Source organism: Polypterus senegalus, chromosome 3 (genome assembly GCF_016835505.1).
Source record: "Polypterus senegalus isolate Bchr_013 chromosome 3, ASM1683550v1, whole genome shotgun sequence".
Classification (NCBI taxonomy): Eukaryota; Metazoa; Chordata; class Cladistia; order Polypteriformes; family Polypteridae; genus Polypterus; species Polypterus senegalus.
Window position 1 is genome coordinate 71972020 of NC_053156.1, and position 24375 is coordinate 71996394.

General features: G+C 38.2%; 1 protein-coding gene across 12 annotated transcripts in view; it reads left to right on the plus strand.

Moving 5' to 3' along the window:
* ptprk (protein tyrosine phosphatase receptor type K) overlaps nt 1-24375 on the plus strand; it is a 561898-nt gene that overhangs the window by 263276 nt on the left and 274247 nt on the right. For all 12 annotated transcript variants that reach the window (XM_039747480.1, XM_039747483.1, XM_039747482.1 and 9 more), the window contains exon 7: nt 862-1155. In XM_039747480.1, the coding sequence (XP_039603414.1) occupies nt 862-1155 (294 nt within the window). The remainder of the gene's footprint in view (nt 1-861; nt 1156-24375) is intronic.

A 24375-nucleotide genomic window follows, 5' to 3' on the forward strand; every position in this document is an offset into this window, starting at 1 on the left:
ATTAACAAACCAATTTACCAACCAAGTGAATGTGGAGAAAAGTATTCAGGTACCTCTTTGGCTGTTTTTGTGCTAGGATAGGACACCAATTATAATATTTAAGTAGTGAGCTTGGGGTTTGAATGTCCTTAAATATATGTTTGTTTTAAAGTTAATCCTGTCTTTTTTTTCTTTTTTGACTTATAGCCATTTCCCTCATACATTTAATGTAGCCTCCTAGAAATTATAATAATGACAACTTAATTATGCTGTGTTGTGTTTGTGAAGTGGTAGTGCTTTTAATCCTAATTTAGAAACAACAATCATAATTTTCTTGTAACAATCAAAATATTTAAAAGTACTCAAGTAGTCTTGTGTGGGTCTTTCTTCCCAAGGTGTTTTTTGTAAAATTGAATGTAACATGGAGCAGTATGCATATTCAGAAATCCTGTTTTTTTTTTGTTTTTCTTTCTTTTAAATAGTGTTTAAATTCTATATGCAAAACTATGCATTTTATGTCAAATACCATATATTGGTCTATATATTTTATAAGAGGACACTTAATCAGTAATTTGTAAACCATATTTCATAATTTGAAGGAAATAGGCACATAACTGTTTTTATTTAAAAGGAAGTTGATTCATTCTGTTGAGATTGTGAGGAACAGTTGCCTTTTTTATTGACTCTCCAAGTGTTAAACTTTATAGGAGTTTATTCTGTTAATAGTAACATCACAATATTTTGAAACAATGATTATGTACCAAGTAAGAATTCTGGAAAACCTAGTATCCTTTTTTTTGTGATTCTGTTGAAAATTATGTAGTATATTACATGCATGACATTTGCGATAAAGTAATTGGAATTTCCTTCTCCCATTTCCAGAGCCTCCTCGACCTATAGCTCCTCCTCAGCTGCTTGGTGTTGGTCCTACATATCTTCTAATTCAGCTAAATGCCAATTCAATATTTGGTGATGGACCTATCATTCTGAAAGAAGTAGAATATCGCATGACATCAGGATCTTGGACCGAAACACATGCAGTTAATGCTCCAACCTACAAACTCTGGCATTTGGACCCTGATACAGAGTATGAGATTAGAGTGTTGCTGACAAGACCTGGTGAAGGTGGTACAGGACAACCAGGACCTCCACTTATTACAAGGACCAAATGTGCTGGTAAGATAAAGCTTACTCAATTATTTCTTTTAATATGTTTTATTATAGTGTTTTACTACTATAAAATTATTATGTTTTGAACAATAAAGGTGGTAAGGCATGCATGGAAGAGAAACTTTCCTCTGCTACTACTGTCTTTTAACCCATCATTTGACAGATGAAGAGTAACATTACAAGTCATCCAATAGTTCTGCCTCTGTCTGCTGTGTCCAAGTATATGATAATGTATCAAGAAGTGATACTGCACGTGCTGAATTCAGCCTTGTTTCTGCAAAGTTGAATGGTTAAACACATATGCTAAGTGAGTCTGGCTACTAAGTAAGAAGACAGCTTAAATTTCCAAAATTTAAACCTTGCATCTAATTAACTTTGATTTTCAGTATACATTAATCGAGTTTCAACTTTTTTTTCCTCTCATTTAAAGGAAAAAAATTGAGACTGTAGGGAAAAAAACAAGTTTGGAAGGTAATAACTATAGTTGCTCTTCTCTACATATGCAGACTGTTTAAAAAGAATGTTCCAGATTCTGATACGTACAATTACAGAATAGTAATGGCTTTCATTTGAATGAATTATGCTTTCAGATAAATCCATACTGACACTGCTGTTTGTGTAACATGTAAAAGTTGCAGAATCCATCTGTATTCTGATTTTAAAAATACATTTTTTTGAACCTGTGTTGAATCCCTCAGTCTGGAAATATACACACTGAGAAAGATTGTGGTGGGAAGTGCTGAGATGCTTATTATTTGTATTTAAAGAACTGTTGCAGAACATAGATAAACTGTACCATGAACTGTTTAATATGTATCAAGTATCCCACTGTTTACTTAGAAAGAAACAGGGAGTACTTGTGTTTTTGAATGTCATTGATGACTGTGCTGGGAAAAGTTGTCCATTTGCATCCTTCATGTATAAAAGCAAGCTTTAAGGAGGTGAAGGTGACAGACAAATCAAGTAAACTCAGATGAATGTTTTAATAAAGATGTCTTTGGATTTTTGTGGCCTCTTTTACAGAATGACTGAATGAGTTTTTAATTGGTTTCAGTCCAGGGAAATCTTCAAATTATCACATTTGTCCAATAAAACAGCAGGGTCTTTCCCAATTAACATATTGCTTCCAGTGTGATTTTAATATCTGAAAACAGTTTAGGTTGGAAGTGCTTTATCAAGCAAAAGCAAATGATCTTACCTGCCCTAGCCTTTCCTGCTTCTTAGGATATAGCATTTTAGTGGGATTGTTTTTTTCTAGTGATGGCACTACATTGTCTTGATGTTCTTATTCATGATAATAAGATAATTGAAGTGTTTTTCTGAATATTCCTTGTTCACTGAAGAGATCCATAAAACAATTTGTTCTTTTAATCCCAGCTGAGGAAAAATAATGAAAATTGCAAAAAAATAGCAGTACTTCTTGGACGTGAAAGTTTTTTTTTTTTTGGATGCTGAGGTTTGTTTTTTGATATGATGCCTGAACTTTGATAGGTTGATTTGTTGTGTGATCTCATGTGGACAAAGAGGAAGCAGAGAGAGGGCATTTCTGTTTTGTAATGTCACTTCAACCACAAAGTATGATCGAAATACAGGAAATATGGATATGTTTTCTAAAGACGATACCTTCTGCAGTTGAGATGTACCATATATTAGCTGTAATGAAAAACTGCATTTTAATATACACAAACACGTCATTACTCTTTAATAACTTGAAGCAATCTACAGCTAATAAAACCCCTTATTGTACTGCTACTAACCAGTCTTTGTTCCCACACTCTTATACTGGATGTTTGTTTCATCTAAACTAAAATATAATTCGTATTTTGTAATATATATTCTGGAATGTATTCTTTTAATTTTTTTCCCAAACCTGTAAAATATCATACATCTAATTCAAATGGGGGTATATTTAATTGCAACTGAAAGAACAGTTAAGCTTTTTTCACCATCCTGACTTCAATAACATTTCTTGGAAAGGCGTTTATCTGCAGTTGTATTGTACAGAAAATGCAATGTTTGAGCTCTATCCTTCAGAGAATACACTATGATTTTTAGCCTTTCTTTCCTTCATAGGAAGAGTTGATCTTTTACGGCTTTTTTTTTTTTTTTACATTTCTGTTTTACAAATGCCATGACATTTATATACAACAGTATATTGATCTTTACTTGCACTTTTCCCTATTTTTCTCTGTTTGGAATTTTTATCTTCACAGATGTAGAATGAGCTCTTTTTGATGCACTAAGTTTAAAATCTATTTCAGTGTTCCAAACAATCTATTTGTCACTCAAATTATTTTCTTTTTCTTTTCGTTTACTCATTTAGAGTGTTGTCTCTGCTGTATAAAACTGTCCAGTTCAGTATTGGGACAACTGATTAATTTAGGTTTTTATTCCAACTAGCTCCATAGTTCAAGATAATACAAATGTTTGAGCTAACCATTTTTCTGCTTTAATGTGTTACTCAGAAAGTCACAGCATTGTTTAAGAAATTTAGAATGATTTTAGTTGTGTGTTCATTAGTAAGCAACATTTGAAAGCAAACAAAATTTTAAAAAGTAAATTAAAGACATCTTGATTGTCTCTGTGTAGAATGCGAGTGCTTGATGCCTCACTTGTGGTTTACCAATTAAGAGTAGAGAGAGGCCCTGCGGTGGTGGAAAGTCTGGGATTTTTTCTTATCTAGCACCCCATTCAGAGATTAATTATGTGTGTAGATCGTTTGTTGACTTTAGTGGGGTATTTTTTTTTTTTTTTTTAAACACAGTAACTTCATGTTGGTGTTTTTTTTTTTTCCCTCCAACTTAATTTTTCACACAGAGAAATTACTTAATTTGCTTATTTACACTCTCTAGAATGAATTGGCTTGGGTAAGCCTATAATGTATTTCAGAGTCTGCCAAGTAGACAATCCCGAAAGAAAACGAGCCTCTGCACTTGTCTCAAGCTATTCCAGGACTTGCATATACTGTATAGTCATGCGCCAACAGTGGACAAAGTTGAGGCAGTTCGTACTTATAGGCAAGGGCCATAGGAAAACAATAGAGGAGTAATGTTTTAGAAATTTCCAAAATAAGCCACTACATCCCGCAAAGGTTATATGCCTTTTATTTATCATATATTTGTGGAAATGCTGCCAGCCATAGATTAATACACTCCTGAGAGAAGTGGTGGTTGGGATGCAGACGTAGTAGTCTCTTAGCTGTCTTTCTTACTGTACTGATGCTGCAACCAAGAAATTACCACAATCAGCAATACATAGAATTAAGTGCTCCAAATATGTTAAAACCAAGTAATTGAAAGATTTTTTCCCCCTAAACATGATTTTATCATATAAATAGTATTTGTTAGAAGTTCTTACTAAGGGGGAATGTCTGAAATGATTTTTTTGTTAATTTCAGTGTTTATCAACATCAGTTAGTGTCATAAGGGTGTGTAGATACGGACTATCCATCATTAAGTCATGCACAGACTGTGTGGGACCAGCCATTTGGCCATATGTGAATCTGAATGTATGTTGAACACAAAGTGTACAGGCCATTGCAGTTGAAGCTCTGTTCGTCTGGTGTGGGTCAGTAGTACGCATAATTTAATTACCAATGCAGAGCAGCACAAAACGATATTCGAGTCTTGGCAGCTTCTCTTCAGAGTGTCTCACAGCATTTTTGAACTGCCGCTCAGCTGTTATGCTTTTTGCTCCGGCTCCAGCGCATCTGTTTGGAAGTGTGGCATAGTTGTAATCTTCAAACTCCATGGAGGTCCACACTCATCACTCATGTGTTGTTGCTTTGTGGTGATCACTAGATACTTCATGTGGAGGTGACCCTGACACCCTGCTCATTGTTCACATGTTGGTGCTTTGCAGTGTTGATTACTTCACAGGGAAAATTTGCTATTCATTTGTTGGTGCCTTGTGGAGATCGATCAATACTTTATGGGGGAAAGCTTATGTAGTATAGTGGGATTGAAGAATTAATCAATTACTAATATACACACCATTAATTTAAAAAAAAAAAAAATGGAGGAAACTTTGGCCGTAAGTACTCTTGAATTGAATTCATTTCCGTTTGAGAGTATGCTGTGCACGTTTGGCTACTGCTTCTCATCGGTGTCATTATTTCTGTTTTATTTTATTTTTCACCTTTACCTTCTGATTAGACTGCTCTTCTCGAATTTTACGATACAAATGCCATTTGCAATTGTTTAGATCACACCTGCTTTAGTCCTGTGCGAGCTCTCTTCCTTCCTTTCTGTTACTGCCTTAACGGTGAGTATGAATCTACTCTTGCTTTGTTTGGAGTCGCCAGTCTGAACTGTGAATGTACAGCCTGCCCGCTGTGCTTTTCCTTTTCTAGCTGTTTATGCTGTGAGATTTGGGCTGGCTAACGTGTGTAGCTGGAGTTAGCATAGTGTTTTGTGGCATTCTGTTCACTCTAGGTGGTGTCTATCAGTGTCTGGATAACCCTAGCCCCTTCTGTCTCTGGGTTGGAGTTGTGCTGTGTGTTGTCATTTCTACTTTTTTGGCAATGCAGCTCATATATTCTCCATATGAACTTAAATATCTTGACTGTAATCCATGATTGGTCTCCCTGACATAATTTTTGCTAGTCGCATTGGAATTACTCGCTGTCCTAGCTATATTCACCGGTCTAAAAGAGGCCCCTTGCAAATCTATGGCTCGGACGCGTCGATTCCAACTATATGGACATCTCACCGTGTTCACTGGTGTAACAGTAGGCCTGTCTGAGGAATAAACATGGACCATCTTTGTCCTCTTTAGGAAGTGTCTGAGCCCTACTCTCCCCGCTGTTCTAACTTTAGGATTGCCCTATTGAACGCCGCTTGCTCCATCACTAACAAGATCTCGCTGATTAACGACCTCATCTCCCAGAAGCAAGTGGACTTGTTTCTTCTTACAGAAACTTGGCAACAACCTGGTGACCATTTACATTGAAACTTGCTGTCTCCCTCTGACTATAGCCACATATCTAAACCCAAGTTTATAGGAAAAAGGGGGTGGCCTGGCTGTGGTTTATAAATCTACCTTAACAATGAAAGAATTCTCCTTTTTTGAAGTTGCATCTTTTGAATATATTGCTGTTAAAGTGGTTTCATCCCCTCCTATGCTGCTGCTGTTAGTTTATTGCCCTCCCAAATCTGTGATAAACCTTCAGTCTAAATTTAATGAAATTCTCACTGTAATCTTTATCTCTTTGCCCTGCTGTAATTGTACTTGGTGACTTTAATATTCATGTTAATATCAACTGCTCTCTTACAGCTGAATTCTTCTCAACTTTGGAATGTTTTGACTTGACACAACATACTGATTTCCCCACTCATACTCATGGTCATATTCTTGATTTGCTTTGTTCAAATGGCTTGAATAATGTCTCTGTTTCAGGTTCACTCTCTGTTATTTCTGATTATAAGCTTATTGAATATAACTTTAGCATTATTACCGCTATATCTGTCAAGAAAAAGTCTGCCTCTTATCGCAACATTAGGTCTGTTAATTCTGATTTATTTGCTTAGTCTTCCCTTTCCTAAAAACTGGGTTTCCCTTTATAGCAACACCTTATTGATAAATGCATGTTTCATTTAATGTTCTGTTCCTACTGCCTTCAAAACTGCTGCAGTTACACTAAACCTTAAAAAACCTGACCTAGATTCATTTTCTCTCTCCAGTTACAGGCCTATGCCTAATATTGCTGTTTTGGCTAAGGTTATGGAATGCATGGTTGCTACACAACTCCATGCTTTTCTTCTAGACAATACACTCTATGAGCCTTTTCAGTCTTGCTTTCACACACAGCACAATACTGAGGCAGCTCTTCTCCATGTAATTAAGGATCTTCTCCAATCTATAGACTGTGGTTCACTTAATTATCTCCTCCTTCTTGACTTAAGTGCAGCATTTGGCACTGTTTATCATGAAATCCTCCTGTCACGTCTCTCTGCTGTAGGGATCTCTGGCTTAGTTCTTCAATGGCTCACATCATATCTCTCTAATAGGCAGCAGTTTGTCACACTTGGCTGATATAAATCCTTTACCTCACCTGCGTCGCTTGGTACCCCTTTGGGTTCAGTCCTTAGGCCGTTACTTTTTCTGCTTTATATCCTTCCTTTGAGTCAGATTATTCGCAGACATGGTCTTAACTTCCATTATTATGCAGACGATATACAGTTCTATCTTAGTATAGACTCCCCTACAGATTCACTTCCCAGTACACTCACTGACTGCATCACTGATCTTAAACTATGGATGGAAAACAACTTTCTCAAACTTAATGTCAATAAAACTGAAGTGCTACTGGTAGATTCAAACCCCCAGCTTTCTAAGGCATCTAGTTTCTCTGTTTCTGTTGATGGTACACTTGTTAAACCTGATCCTCTTGTCAGAAATCTTGGTGTTTTGTTTGATTCATCACTTAACTTTGAGCTACACATTAGGTCTCTTTCCATAATTTCATTCTGTCATCTCCGTAACATTGCCTGCCTCCGTCCATTTCTGTCCTTTAATGGTGCTCAAACTCTGGTTCATTGTTTCATAATGTCTTATATTGATTACTGTAATTCCTTCATCTCCCTCCCTGCAAAATCTATACAGAGGCTACAGTACATTCAGAACTCCGCAGCCAGAGTCCTCACCCACACAAAGCATTTTGCTCACATCTCCCCTGTTCTCTCCCAGCATCACTGGTTACCGGTACCATCAAAGATTAAATTCAAGATTCTGCTTCTCACCTTCAAAGCCCTACATAACCTTGCCCCCCTCTACCTCACTCGGCTCCTAGCTCCTTACACTCCTTGTTGCTCTCTCAGGTCCTCAAGCAGTAATCTCCTTACTGTCCCATGCACCACACTTTCCACCCCGGGAGTGCTATAGCCCCTCAACTCTGGAACTCTCTTCCTCAGTCTCTCTGATGTTGCTCCTCTTTCTGCACCTTTAAATCTCAACTGAAAACTTTCCTCGTTCTGTAATTTTTTTACTCTGTGTATGTATATGTATGTATATATATGTATGTGTGTATATATGTATATATATATGTATATATATGTATGTATATGTATATAAACAGTGGTGTGAAAAACTATTTGCCCCCTTCCTGATTTCTTATTCTTTTGCATGTTTGTCACACAAAATGTTTCTGATCATCAAACACATTTAACCATTAGTCAAATATAACACAAGTAAACACAAAGTGCGGTTTTTAAATGATGGTTTTTATTATTTAGGGAGAAAAAATCCAAACCTACATGGCCCTGTGTGAAAAGTAATTGCCCCCTGAACCTAATAACTGGTTGGGCCACCCTTAGCAGCAATAACTGCAATCAAGTGTTTGCGATAACTTGCAATGAGTCTTTTACAGCGCTCTGGAGGAATTTTGGCCCACTCATCTTTGCAGAATTGTTGTAATTCAGCTTTATTTGAGGGTTTTCTAGCATGAACCGCCTTTTTAAGGTCATGCCATAGCATCTCAATTGGATTCAGGTCAGGACTTTGACTAGGCCACTCCAAAGTCTTCATTTTGTTTTTTTTCAGCCATTCAGGAGTGGATTTGCTGGTGTGTTTTGGGTCATTGTCCTGCTGCAGCACCCAAGATCGCTTCAGCTTGAGTTGACGTACAGATGGCCGGATATTCTCCTTCAGGATTTTTTGGTAGACCGTAGAATTCATGGTTCCATCTATCACAGCAAGCCTTCCAGGTCCTGAAGCAGCAAAACAACCCCAGACCATCACACTTCCACCACCATATTTTACTGTTGGTATGATGTTCTTTTTCTGAAATGCTGTGTTCCTTTTACGCCAGATGTCACGGGACATTTGCCTTCCACAAAGTTAAACTTTTGTCTCATCAGTCCACAAGGTATTTTCCCAAAAGTCTTGGCAATCATTGAGAGGTTTCTTATCAAAATTGAGACGAGCCCTAATGTTCTTTTTGCTTAACAGTGGTTTGTGTCTTGAAATCTGCCATGCAGGCCGTTTTTGCCCAGTCTCTCTCTTATGGTGGAGTCGTGAACACTGACCTTAATTGAGGCAAGTGAGGCCTGCAGTTCTTTAGACGTTGTCCTGGGGTCTTTTGTGACCTCTCGGATGAGTCGTCTCTGCGCTCTTGGGGTAATTTTGGTCGGCCGGCCACTCCTGGGAAGGTTCACCACTGTTCCATGTTTTTGCCATTTGTGGCTCTCACTGTGGTTCGCTGGAGTCCCAAAGCTTTAGAAATGGCTTTATAACCTTTACCAGACTGATAGATCTCAATTACTTCTGTTCTCATTTGTTCCTGAATTTCTTTGGATCTTGGCATGATGTCTAGCTTTAGAGGTGCTTTTGGTCTACTTCTCTGTGTCAGGCAGCTCCTATTTAAGTGATTTCTTGATTGAAACAGGTGTGGCAGTAATCAGGCCTGGGGTGGCTACGGAAATTGAACTCGGGTGTAACACACCACAGGTTATTTTTTAACAAGGGTGCGATTAGTTTTTCACACAGGGCCATGTAGGTTTGGATTTTTTTTCTCCCTAAATAATAAAAACCATCATTTAAAAACTGCATTTTGTGTTTACTTGTGTTATATTTGACTAATGGTTAAATGTGTTTGATCAGAAACATTTTGTGTGACAAACATGCAAAAGAATAAGAAATCAGGAAGGGGGCAAATAGTTTTTCACACCACTGTATATACACTCACCTAAAGGATTATTAGGAACACCATACTAATGCGGTGTTTGCCCCCCTTTTGCCTTCAGAACTGCCTTAATTCTACATGGCATTGATTCAACAAGGTGCTGAAAGCATTCTTTAGAAATGTTGGCCCATATTGATAGGATAGCATCTTGCAGTTGATAGAGATTTGTGGGATGCACATCCAGGGCACGAAGCTCCCGTTCCACCACATCCCAAAGATGCTCTTCTATTGGGTTGAGATCTGGTGACTGTGGGGGCCATTTTAGTACAGAGAACTCATTGTCATGTTCAGTAAAACAATTTGAAATGATTCAAGCTTTGTGACATGGTGCATTATCCTGCTGGAAGTAGCCATCAGATGATGGGTACATGGTGGTCATGAAGGGATGGACATGGTCAGAAACAATGCTCAGGTAGCCCGTGGCATTTAAACGATGCCTAATTGGCACTAAGGGGCCTAAAGTGTGCCAAGAAAACATCCCCCACACCATTACACCACCACCACCACCAGCCTGCACAGTGGTAACAAGGCATGATGGATCCATGTTCTCATTCTGTTTACGCCAAATTCTGACTCTACCATTTGAATGTCTCAACAGAAATCGAGACTCATCAGACCAGACAACATTTTTCCAGTCTTCAACTGTCCAATTTTGGTGAGCTTGTGCAAATTGTAGCCTCTTTTTCCTATTTGTAGTGGAGATGAGTGGTACCCGGTGAGGTCTTCTGCTGTTGTAGCCCATCCGCCTCAAGGTTGTGCGTGTTGTGGCTTCACAAATGCTTTGCTGCATACCTCGGTTGTAACGAGTGGTTATTTCAGTCAAAGTTGCTCTTCTATCAGCTTGAATCAGTTTGCCCATTCTCCTCTGACCTCTAGCATCAACAAGGCATTTTCGCCCATAGGACTGCCGCATACTGGATGTTTTTCCCTTTTCACACCATTCTTTGTAAACCCTAGAAATGGTTGTGCGTGAAAATCCTAGTAACTGAGCAGATTGTGAAATATTCAGACCGGCCCGTCTGGCACCAACAACCATGCCACACTCAAAATTCTTTCCCATTCTGACATTCAGTTTGGAGTTCAGGAGATTGTCTTGACTAGGACCACACCCCTAAATGCATTGAAGTAACTGCCATGTGATTGGTTGATTAGATAATTTAATTAATGAGAAATTGAACAGGTGTTCCTAATAATCCTTTAGGTAGATGTATGTGTGTGTATGTATGTATGTGTGTTGTGTATATATATATATATATATATATATATATATATATATATATAAAAACACATAACACCTTTACTTCTTTTCGTATATACTCTGGACTGTTCTTAACCATTAAATAAATCTATGATTGAATGTCTGAATTTTCTATACAATTGCAGATTTTTTTTAAGCTTTTTAGCTAACTGATTTTCCCAACAGGATATTTAGCAATTGGTGCATTTTAATGTCAGATTTCTGCTGTCTGGCATTTACCTAGCTGGTATGAAATGTGGAGAAATATTAGCTTTAGATACTAATAATATTTTTCTGGGGTACATTTGGGAATTCAGTGCTGCGGTTAAAGCAGGCTGCCACTTACATTAGCACTGAAAGGAGCAAAAATGTTTTGGTGTGTTTATTTGCAGATGCAGCATTTTTGCTTAACTGCAGGTGGCAGTTGTTTCTGATAGACCTGGAAGGCTTGTGTATTGAAGTTTACTTTGTAGAAACTGCTAACATTTCATAGCTTGTTTTATTTTTTAATTTTTAGCTTTCCTAGGTTATTAAACGTGGAGTGTAACAGAAAGGTAACTATTTATTAGTGATAACATTTCAAAAATGGAAATGAGTGATAATGCAGAGTTCCTTTATCTTTGCACTTGCCCTTTAAAAATACAGAAGTTTTTATTCCAGTTTTTCAGTATATAGTAACACTTTTTTAAGGACCTGTTTATTATGCTTAAAGTGCATCTGTGATTGAAACACAAATTCTACCTTACAAATCCTGTTTATCAACTAGCTAACACCAGTATGATGATGTAGTATTACAACATGCAAAGTATGTCCAAGTGTACAACCTTTATTATTGAAAACAAAATATATTCTATGCTATTTAGCTGTGTATATTTTTGTTTTGTTGATTAGGGCTGTTGTACAGTAAAGCTTTCTAATAAGGCCAGCAACATCTATGGCAGTTGGTTATTTTTCTGTGTCTTAGAAAAAAGGATTGCTACATTAACCTTTAGTAGAGTTCTCTCTCTTACTAAATTCTTTCTGAAAAGCTTGAGCAAATAATATATAAAGTGCTAGGCCATTTTTCCTTAACAGTTATGTATTTGACCAGTGTGCTTTGTAATGGGCTTGAGTCCCATCCAGAGATGTCTGCTTTGCTCCTGACACTGCCACTGTAGTAAAAAAATGCAGAATCTCTTGTAAAGTTCCTTGTAATATGAATTTTATTAATCCCCAAGGACCACAAAAAAATAGCAGAATTATACTTTAGCACAATACTGACAGAAGATTAAAAAATTCAATATGCTTTGGAGGGAGTGTCACTGAAGCAAAAGAACTCAATTACACACTCAGTCACTCTCTTAAGTCAACCATCTCACACACAAATACTGTGACCAAGCTAGAGATTAACTAGAAACTAAACATACAATTTATATGTGGACACTTGGCCATAAGAAATTTCCTTGTAAATGCATGCCATTCTCATGAGCTGTACTGTATAGTCATTCTTTGTAGTATCTCTTTCTCTGTCCATATTGCGTTATATGACAAAATAAATATGCAGTGCTGGTGTGAACAGCATTGATTAGATGTTTCCGGATATGGAAAGTGCTAACAAGTAAGCTTCAGTCATGTACAGCATTTGTAGCAGCCCATCTAGAAACCATACCATGCCTACTGTACTATATAAGCACTGTGCCATACTCAGTCTTCTTTGGCTTAGTGATGCTTGTTCCAGGAAGTAACGGTGGTAATAGCATGAAAGATTAGCAACTATAGTAGAATCTAAATTCTTCTCACATTTTTGTGTGTGTAAAATAAGGGCTGGAAATGATTAAAAAAAAAAAAAAAGAATCGCATAAATGTATGTACGTAATCATGATTAATCGCATTTAACATTAACATGTAATTATGACCTAGTGCGCGAGGTCGAGAGGTTCCGGCTAGATATAGTCGGACTCACCTCAATGCACAGCTTGGACTCTGGAACCAATCTCCTTGAGAGGGGCTAGACTCTCTACGACTCTGGAGTTGCCCCCGGTGAGAGGCGCCGAGCAGGTGTGAGCATACTTATTGCCCCCCGACTCGGAGCCTGTGCATTGGGGTTTACCCCGGTGGACTAGAGGGTGGCCTCCCTCTGCCTTCGGGTGGTTGGAAGGGTCCTGACTGTTGTTTGTGCGTATGCACCGAACAGCAGTTTGGAGTATCCACCCTTTTTGGAGTCTCTGGAGGGGGTGCTAGAGGGCATACCTTCTGGGGATTCCCTCGTTTTCCTGGGAATCTTCAATGCTCACGCAATGACAGTGAGACCTGGAAGGGCGTGATTGGGAGGAATGGCCCCCCCGATCTGAACCCGAGCGGTGTTTTGTTATTGGACTTCTGTGCTAGTCACTGATTGTCCATAACAGACACCATGTTCAAGCATAAGGGTGTTCACATGTGCACTTGGCACCAGGACACCCTAGGCCTCAGTTCGATGATCGACTTTGTGGTCGTGTCATTGGACTTGCGGCCATATGTCTTGGACACTCAGGTGAAGAGAGGGGCGGAGCTGTCAACTGATCACCACCTGGTGGTGAGTTGGCTTTGATGGTGGGGGAAGATGCCGGTCAGACCTGGTAGGCCCAAACGTGTTGTGAGGGTCTGCTGGGAACGGCTGGCAGAGTCCCCTGTCAGAAGTAGCTTCAACTCCCACCTCCAGCAGAACTTCAACCACGTCCTGAGGGAGGTGGGGGACATTGCCCAGGATTGGTTCCTGCCTTTTGCCCAGTGTTGGCTGGGATTGGCTCACGTGCAATTTTAACTTAGTTACAAAGTGATCAAAACTCTCGTTTATATCCTGCGTCCTCTCATTAAACTTGTATCCCGCGTTACCCGTGGGCATGACAAATGCCAGTGGCAGCCTGTCTATGAACTTGATTTAAACTTTAGGTTTACACCTTGCTTTGTTTCCGGAGTAGCAGCACTCATGAATATGGTTGTATATGTCATTCGCTCGCTTCTTATTGTTTTGCTGCCTTCTCAATTGTATAATGCATGTTTTCTTCAGCCCTTTTTGGAGCTCTTCCTGGTTTTCTACGCTCTGTGTTGATAGTCATTTCATGTTGATTACGTGGCAGGCGTGATGATGTCACACGAAACTCCGCCCCACGCTTTCGCTCAACTCCATTACAGTAAATGGAGAAAAATAGCTTCCAGTTATGACCATTACATGTAGAAATTCGAAATGAAACCTGCCCAACTTTTGTAATGAAGCTGTAAGGAATGAGCCTGCCAAATTTCAGCCTTCCACCCACACGGAAAGTTGGAGAATTAGTGATGAATCAGTGAGTCTGTTAGTGAGGGCTTTGCCTTTTATTAATATAGATAGAGATATATATATATATATATATATATATATATATATATATATATATATATATATATATATATATATATATATATATATATAGAGAGAGAGATATACGTACACACTATATATACTTTATGTGTGTGTATATATATATATATATATATATATCCTCTTTAATAAAACCCCTGTGTTCGTCCAGGTTTCTGTGTGTGTCTGCTGGTAAAGTGCGCTTGCGCGGGGCTCAGTGCGATGCGCACGGCATCGTGGATGCACACACACTGGAAGCTGGGCACAAAGTGAATCTCGTAGCCTCGGCCGCGCATAATAAGCAAATAAAGAACAGCATTACTGGGGAGAGTGCTGATTGGGTAGTCGCGGCCACGCACATAAAATCCGTTGCTGGGGAGACGCCACACATACTGCCCCACACATGTTTACTAACTATCTTCTAAAAACATGCCACCCAATAAAAGAACACTTCACATTGGACAAAAGACACAGGCACTCAAATCGTATATAAGCAACATCTCCTGGATGAACGGTCAGCTCAGCAAGTAAACAAAAAAAAAGACTGAAAGACAAAGAAAAATACGAGCAAGTAGATCGATTGAAGAAAAAGAAAATGAGCGTCAGAATATTCCCCGTATTGATTTGGCTCCATCCTCTACTAATTTACCCTTTACTTTAAGAAGGCAACAATTTCCAGTTACATTAGCCTTTGCCATAAGAAATAATAAAGCTCATGGGCAAACCTTAGAAAAAGTTTGCATTTACTTGCCAGAACCAGTATTCAGCCACGGTCAGTTATATGTTATATTATCAAGAGTTGAAGTTTCACAGATGTTGTTGTCAATGTTATAGATGGTCCTGAACAAGGCAAACTGTTGCCAAACTCAGAAACAGTATTTACAAAAATGTCTATAATGAAATTTTATTGACAACTTTCATGAGGTAAAAAAAGAAAAACGTTTTCCTAAATATCTTCTTCAGATATTGTGTATTACAGATTGTTACAAAGTTTTACACTAAGGCAATATTAATTATACTTACTGTATTGTCATATACGTTTCTATTTTATTTTTAATATTTTACTTTAGGCTTCTTGCAAAAATATTTTTAAGAAAAAAAATGAAGACAAGAAACAGAATGAGGTCAATGCCCCTTGCCATTTAATATAGACTGTTCCTACTAATGTTTATGCAATACTGTTCTAGTGCCCGTTGTTGTAACAGGCTTTGTGTCTGGTTTAATGTCTAGTTTGTGTGTGTATGTATGTATGTATGTATGTATGTATGTATGTGTGTATATATAGGATTGCATGTTAATACAATTAATCCGTTGCAGACGATTACTAAAAGCACTTTTTTTTTGTAATGAGTTTTAAGCACAGGGGAAAAAAATTACCATTTCAAAAATCCTTAACTTAAGAGACCACCAAGAAAAGTAACATTGCAACGATGCATGCTATGAACCGATTTCTGTAAACAGAAGTGCAGTGGAGGGTAAAATCCAATAGAAAAAAGTCCTTGTTAAATACGACGAGGTTAAAACAATGCTCGGATCTGTCTCTTTAAAAACAAGCCTGGTGCATTCTTTAACTGTCTTCTCGGTGTTATGCGTCCAGCCGTCCGTCTCTCTCGCGCGCCTGCTTGCCTGTCTCTCTCTCTCTCTCTCTCTCTGTGTGTCTCTCTCTCACTGCACATGGAGAGACTGAACACGTGCAGAAATCATCGTCGTGCACAAACCGAAAGGGAAACTGGCTTGTTCGTATACCGAGTCTTTGGTTGTGAACAAATGCAAAAGTTTGGTGAACTTTTTGGTCGTAAACCGATTTGTACGTGTTCCGAGATGTTTGTGAACCGAGGTTCCACTGTATGTGTGTTTTTAAAAAAAAAAACAAAAAAAACAAAACACTCAAGTGCCTCTTTAATGAGAAGGCCATCCACTCGAAATTTACTGTAATCATGCACCAATCATTTATTTTATATTTATTTTTATTAAACACACCCACTCCCCCAACACACACACACATACTTTGGTTCAAACTGCAGTGAAATGTCTCATTGCCCAGTGTTACAGCACGTTATGCATTTTAAATCTATTTTTTGTCGTCGGAACATGTTTATAATGTGATGCATTCTTGGCCAAATTAAAATGAATACCAAAGATAATAAAATCTGTATCTAAGTAGAACCTCCTTAGCACAGAGTATTGTACTAGTAAAGTTAATGTTGGGCAGAGGTGTTTGAATATGGGTTTAGGAAACACCGTGAGGGCATAAATTGGATAATTTAACTTCAGTTCTTCAGCAGTTAAGAATTTTGCCATTAAACATAGCATTTGCAAGAGAGGGTCAGGGTAAGAGTTTGAAAATTAGTAATAGGAAATGCCTCACAGCTTTTCCTGATAGAAATAGTTGCCTTTTAATTAACTGGTATCCTAATGTCTTGTTGGTGCAGCTTTTTTCCAGGAGCACAATTAAAAAAAAAAAGATGTGTATTCCTTTTTAAATTCAAGTGAATGCAGGTCCCTCCAGGTTTTAGACTCACTAATTGCCCCCAAGTAGTCCTAGGTTAAGGCATCAGTGCTAAGCTATTTGACAAACATTTTCATTAAAATTAAACCCAGTTGTCTGGGAACTAGCACTTTCTTTACTCAGGTACCAAAAAAGTCCCTTTGTGAATTGGATGTTTCATTTGTTCTCTGTCCAAACTCTGGCTATTGATTTTAATTGACCCTAAAGGAAGAAAAGCTATTAAGGAAACTCCCTTTATCTACCACTGATTATTTGGGAACCGCTTATAGCTATTTCTTTTTCAAAGCATCCACTTTCATTGTACTCTGGAGTTTGTATAATTATTTTTCCCCACAAAGCTTCTGTAAATATGCATTGCTAAATGACTGTTCCACTACTGTTTTGTTACAATACAACTACTCTTAAAGATGTGTCTAAAGGACAAGAAAATTATGAATTTCAAGAGTTTTAAAGTTTAATGTCCACTTTTGAACTATGCGCGGAAATGCCAAACCACTTCTCTGTAGGTTGTATTTAAGGCTGAAATGCAAGTACAGCACTGATACTGTTTACTTGCACTTCTAAGTTAGTAGATGACTGCAGTTTTGAGACTTCCATTTTTTGGCTTTATTGTTTAAATGAATGGGTGTTATTCTTTAAAGTGTTTTTGTCAGTATGACATGACATTAAGTCTTCTCCATCTTAAATATTTACCTGTCAAATTAAAAAGGATTTAGATGTTTATGTTGATGTAACCTTCTTGTCCTAATGCGGACACAATTAAAAAGCTAATAAAATCCTATCTGCTTAAATCTGTAGAATACAAATCAAGGATAGTTGCGCTCAGAGTCTGCAATGATTGCCCAAGAGCACATTTAGAGTAATATTTGCAATACCTAATACATAGATGTAGTTCAGTAAACTGCAATTAGGTGTGTGCCCCAAAGTAAGAGGAATGTGATACTCTTGACAATTGTCCCTGGAATAAACAGCAGTGGTAAACTGGATGCGGCAGAATGCCTTTAGATTACACTTCTAGGAGTTTCGATGAAGCACGTTCAAGATAGAAACCAGCAAGCACTACTTTACATAAAGTGTTGTGAGACTGGAACAAATATCAAGTCATGAGCTTGCTCTTCAAGGATCCCTTGTTTAAACCTTTATATTCTGCTAATTTCCCAGATTGATTTTTTTTTTTTTTTTTATATTTTGCAGATATTGTTTTGTTACACATACAACTGCAGTTACATTGTTAGTTAATTAAAAGATGGCCATGTTCAAGATGTTCTCACTATGTCTAAATTTGTAATTGTCACTGATAGATAGATACTTTATTAATCCCAAGGGGAAATTCACATAATCCAGCAGCAGTATACTGATACAAAAAAAACAATATTAAATTAAATAGTAATAAAAATGAAAAATGAAAAAAATTAAAAGGCAGACAATAACTTTGAGTAATGTTAGCATTTACTCCCCTCGGTGGAATTGAAGAGTCGCATAGTGTGGGGGAGGAACGATCTCCTCAGTCTTTCAGTGGAGCAAGACAGTGACAAAAGTCTGTCACTGAAGCTACTCCTCTGTCTAGAAATGACACTGTTCAGTGGATGCAGTGGATTCTTCATGATTGACAGGAGTTTGCTTAGTGCCCGTCACTCTGCCACAGATGTTAAACTGTCCAACTTTACTCCTACAATAGAGCCTGCCTTCTTAACAAGTTTGTCCAGGCGTGAGGCGTCTTTCATCTTTATGCTGCCTCCCAGCACACCACCGCGTAGAAGAGGGCACTCACCACAACCATCTGATAGAACATCTGCAGCATCTTATTGCAGATGTTGAAGGATGCCAACCTTCTCAAAGTATAGTCGGCTCTGACCTTTCTTACATAGAGCATCAGTATTGGCAGTCCAGTCCAATTTGTCATCCAGCTGCACTCCCAGATATTTATAGGTCTGCACCCTCTGCACACAGTCACCTCTGATGATCACAGGGTCCATGAGGTGCCTGGGCCTCCTAAAATTCACCACCAGCTCCTTGGTTTTGCTGGTGTTAAGATGTAAGTGGTTTGAGTCGCAGCATTTAACAAAGTCTTTGATTAGCTTCCCATACTCCTCCTCCTGCCCACTCCTGATGCAGCCCACAATAGCAGTGTCATTAGCGAACTTTTGCACGTGGCAGGACTCAGAGTCATATTGGAAGTCTGATGTATATAAATTGAACAGGACCGGAGAAAGTACAGTCCCCTGCGGCACCCCTGTATTGCTGAACACAATGTCAGACCTGCAGTTCCCAAGACGCACATATTGAGGTCTGTCTGTAAGATAGTCCACGATCCATGCAACCAGGTGTGAGTCTACTCCCATCTCAGTCAGCTTGTCTCTAAGGAGTAGAGGTTGGATGGTGTTGAAGGCACTAGAGAAGTCCAAAAACATAATTCTTACAGCACCACTGCCTCTGTCCAAGTGGGAGAGGGATCGGTGTAGCATATACATGATGGCATCCTCCGCTCCCACCTTCTCCTGGTATGCGAACAGCAGAGGGTCGAGGGCATGGTGGACCTGTGGCCTCAGGTGGTGAAGCAGTAGCTGCTCCATGGTCTTCATCAGATGTGACGTCAGAGCAACAGGCGGAAGTCATTCAGCTCACTAGGGCGTGATACCTTTGGGACAGGGGGGTGATACAAGATGTTTTCCAAAGACTTGGGACTCTCCCCTGTTCCAGGCTCAGGTTGAAGATGCGCTGTAGAGGACTTCCCAGTCCCAACGCACAGGCCTTCAGCATTCGTGGCGATAATCCATCGGGACCCGCTGCTTTGCTGGCACGAAATCTCCTCAGCTCTCTGTTCACCTGTGCTGCTGTAATTGTGGGTGGGGATGTCTCACCTATGCTGGTATCAGTAGAAGAATGCTTGGAGGATGCAGTACTCCGATGTGAGAGTGGGTTAGGGTGATCAAACCTATTAAAGAAGTTGTTCATTTGGTTTGCTCTCTCCACATCTGTCTCGATAGCGGCACCCCACTTCGAGCTGCAGCCAGTGATAATCTTCATTCCATCCCACACTTTCTTCATGCTGCTGTTCTGCAACTTCTGCTCCAGCTTTCTCCTGTACTGCTCTTTCGCCGCCCTGAGCACTGTCTTGTCATTGTGGAATAAAATACATTGAAATTAATGTGTTATTATATTTTCAAAGTGGATAATGGATGACACATTGGATAAACTGCTCGTAACACTTATGTATTAATAATATACATATACTTATTTTGCAGCATTTTAAATTAAAAATCTACATTGGGGATCCTAGATTGTTCATGCAGTCCTTATTTGGTTTTTAAATTGGGGGAAAAAGGGAGAGGCAATGTCGAACTGAGAAAGCTTGAATGGCTTTTAATGAGAATGAGTCTAAAGTGACAGACGTCAGAAAACACTAGATTACTTTCTTTACCCCAGGCGCTTCTAAACAGTCATATGTTGTAATTACTGACTTCTTTTTTTTTTTTTTAAATCATTATCTGCCACCAAGCAAAATTACCAGAGTAATTGTTTTCTAGTAATTTTGCTTGGCACACAGTCTTGTTAGTTAAAGTGGATACTTTTTTGTTTAAATAAAGATAAAAAATAGTTAATTCCAGTAATCCTTAATCACAGTGTCAAAAAAAACTCTTAACATTTGTTTAATTTGCTGCTTGGAAATTTAAGATTATTTTTATGTTGGCATTTTGAATGGCCATGTAATAACATTTCGATTTGAAGTGTGCACTAGTTGTGAAAATTCAAAAGATGCTTAAAGCTTAAATTCTTGATTTTATTGTCCGAGTATAAGTGCGTATTACATACATGTCAATATTTTGTGTTAATGGTGTGTTCATCAAGTTGCATTTCTTTTTAAAACTAAGACAGAAGATTTAACTCTGCGTGCTATGATCTGATGTTTAATGACAACCAGAGCTCCTTGAAAATTTTCAAAAGCATCCTACACTGAAGCTGTCAAACTTGAATTTAGCCTGATATGGCAGAAATCAACTCATACATGGGTTCGTAGGGGAATAGGTTTTGATGACCTAATTTGGGATGAAGGGAAAAAGGGTGGAGAAAGATTGTGTATCATAATATTACAGTATTATAAAATTTTACAGCATTTTAAAACCCAAAATAGTTTTCAGTGAAGTTTTATAAAATGGAACATTCAAAAGAGCTTTCGAGACCAGGGTATATACAGTGTTGTTACATTATTTTATTTTTTTATTTTTATTTTATCTATTTCTTGAAACTCTGCAGTGCAGTTTAGTGTTACTAGGCATATGACTGTGTTTCCACGGCTTCAGTTGCAAAGTAGGAATCAACCCAACTTTGAGTACAAGTCTATTTCAGAACACACGCAGCCATGCCAGTCTTAGTTACACAGCATCAATTTAACAGTTGTTAACCTAACCTGCACATCCTTGATATTTGGGTACAAATCAGGCGCACCTATTTAAATATTTGCCCTTAAACAAAAACGCACCTTGAATATTGTTTCAAATATGCAGCATAGTTATCTCTAAATGTTAATTTACAATACAAATGAGGTCTTTGCAATTAACTTTATTCAAAACAGCCTTGGACATTATTATATTACAATAGGATAAACTCACTGGTGCATTTAAAACAGTAGTAGTGTGATTGAGTCATTAGAAAAAGCTAATTAAAAGGAATGCACACATTGTAGCAACTAAATCTACTGTGTGGTTGATCTACCATAATGAAACTGTGCAAGTCATTTATTTGTAAAAATGTTGTTGTTGCAGGGTTTAGTCTGGATTAAAACATGTTTCTTTCACAGATGTTTTATAAAGCAAGTAACATAGTACTCTTACTTGGTTATATCAAAGTCATTGTTCCAGCAAATATTTTTTTTTTTTCATGTTTTAACGGTAACTGTCTTTCATAGAAGAGATCCTCTGGTCACAGTATGCTCTAAACCCAGTATATTTATATTTTCATTTATTTACTTAGCAGACACAAGTACAAGAAATAAACATAATAGAGTAAACATCTGTCTGGTGGATTATTTGGGAATAACTTTTTCAGGACAAGGTTACGATATTTATCATCTCAAGTGAAGAGCTCATTACAAAACACTTGCTAGTTACAATTCTTATTTTATAAAATCTATCAGATGCACAGGAAATTACCAAACAAGAGTGTCTAAGTGCTTCTTAAACACGATGAGAGTAAATTTTGAAAGGATGCCGGCAACTTGCTCCACCAGCTAGAAGCTATTCTTGAAGTGTCTGGATTGAGATTTGAGGCCTCAAAAAGTGGCATCAACAGATGGCATTCATGAGCACACCTGAGTAGACAAGAAGGAGCATAGGAATTCAGAAGTACCTCCATATATTTAGGTGCAGACCCATTGACTACTACATAGGCAAGCTTCAAGGATTTGAACTTAACATGTGCTACTACATGAAGCCAGTGTAGTGACCTGAGGAGAGTAGTCACATGTGCCCACCTTGGCTGGTTAAGTACCAAATAATACATAGAACATCCCACCAAAGTAGTAATCAGGTCAGGTTTGAAACCAGGGGATCAAAGGACTCCCTTTACTGTTTTCATTTATGGGTTCCTTTTACATTTTTCACACATTAATGGCAAAAAAAAAAAATATATATATATATATAAAATATATATTGCTGTATATCTTGTCCACGGCTTAGAAGAATGGGCAGTTTTAATAAATAAATAATGTGCTCATGCTGGGGAGGGGAGCAAGTGTGACCAATTGTTTGTGAGGATGGCTTGTCTCTGGGTTGGTGCAAGGCAGTTGTCTGGCAGTACATTGCCTTCCAGGCACGTAAAGGTGGTTTGATTGTCTCAGTATCAGCCCAGGCAGCAATCAGGCGATCGCACCTGCAACTGTTACCCAGCATATATAAAGGGGATTGCAAGATTACAAGAAGAAAAAGAAAGGGGAGGAAAAAAAAGGGGACGAAAGAAGTGGAGCTTAAAGGGATGGGAGGAGAAGCAGGCAGGAAAGAGAGAAAGAAAACAATCTTGTACTTTGAATGGAAGCAGTTAGACGTGAGTCGAGTCCCTAGGATTGGGTGTCGCAGGAGCAATTGTTACGCTCTGGAGGTGCTTTGCCAGGAGGAGCCATCAAGACTGCAGCTGAGAGAGTACACTGATGCCGTGGGATTGGCAACAAAGACATGGGCCAAATAAAATGGGTTTCTGCACCTGTTGGTTGACGTCTCTCTTGGCTGCAAGATCCGAACAGAATAAGCCAGGGAGGCGTTGGTTTTAAAGGAAGGCACCAGGGCTTATGAATTTCACCAAAGCAAATCTTACCAATCATTGCAAAACCAAAATGACTTATCAGATTGCTCTGAGGGACTGGACACACCCCCAGACGTCAGTGTTTTATTATATAGGAGATTTACTGTATATTTAAGAAATGTGTATTTTAGAAAGCAGGGTAATAGCAGCATTTTTTAACTAAAAATACAAATTGTTCTTGTATTGTGAAACATGGGAAATTTTATTGATATACTGTTTTCCTTGAGTTCACATAGCACTACTATCCAAGCACATGCTGGTAGGTTATTTGACAAAACTGAAATGAATGTGAGTGTACCCTGTGATTGTACCCTGTGATTGTTTGGCATCCTCTACACGGCTGGTTTCTAATTTTTGATTCTGACTCATTGGGTTCCTGTACTGGATTAGCATTTCAGAACTGGAGAGATGTATGTTTACATAATTGAATTTCTTCTTGAGAGTATTTACAAAGTTGCCGGTTGAATTTATATACGTTTTATGTGCTTGTAGTTTCATGCCTAACTTTCTCTTCCAATTGAATTTTAGTTTCATGCCTAACTTTCTCTTCCAATTGAATTTATGAACACTGAAATATTTATTTGCAGATACTTGTTCCTATTATCGATTAATTACAGGTTTTCTCTGGTGGCATATGAAGTTTAAATTAAATTCATAAAACAAATGCCTGCAGCTGGTAGCTTTTTTTTTTTTAAACATTTATTTTAAATTGAATTGTAATACCTCAGATATATTTTCAGTATGGGTAGGATGCTTGGTGTAGTCAAGGCCTAGATCAGTAAGTGACCCTCTTCCTTGAAATGTAATTTGAAGCTGATGACAAGAATCCCACCTCATTACTGCACTAGAGCCCCTCTCTGACATTTATGACTTTCATAATGTTCCTGAACCTTTTAGCTCACCCTTTATAACATTCCCATCAGCCTTCACTGTTATAAATGCACAACATTATGAAACCTGCCATTTCATTTCTTTGCCTTTCTCAGCGATATTATAATGCTGTAAGCCAAAAGGATTTTGTCAAAGTAACTATTTAGATGTTTCTAAACTGCAGCTTAATAGTTCAGTGTCTGTTTTGGAGCACTAAGCTGCAAATTTAGACAAGATGTTAAATGCAGTAATGCAATTCAACATAAATCTCTCAGATT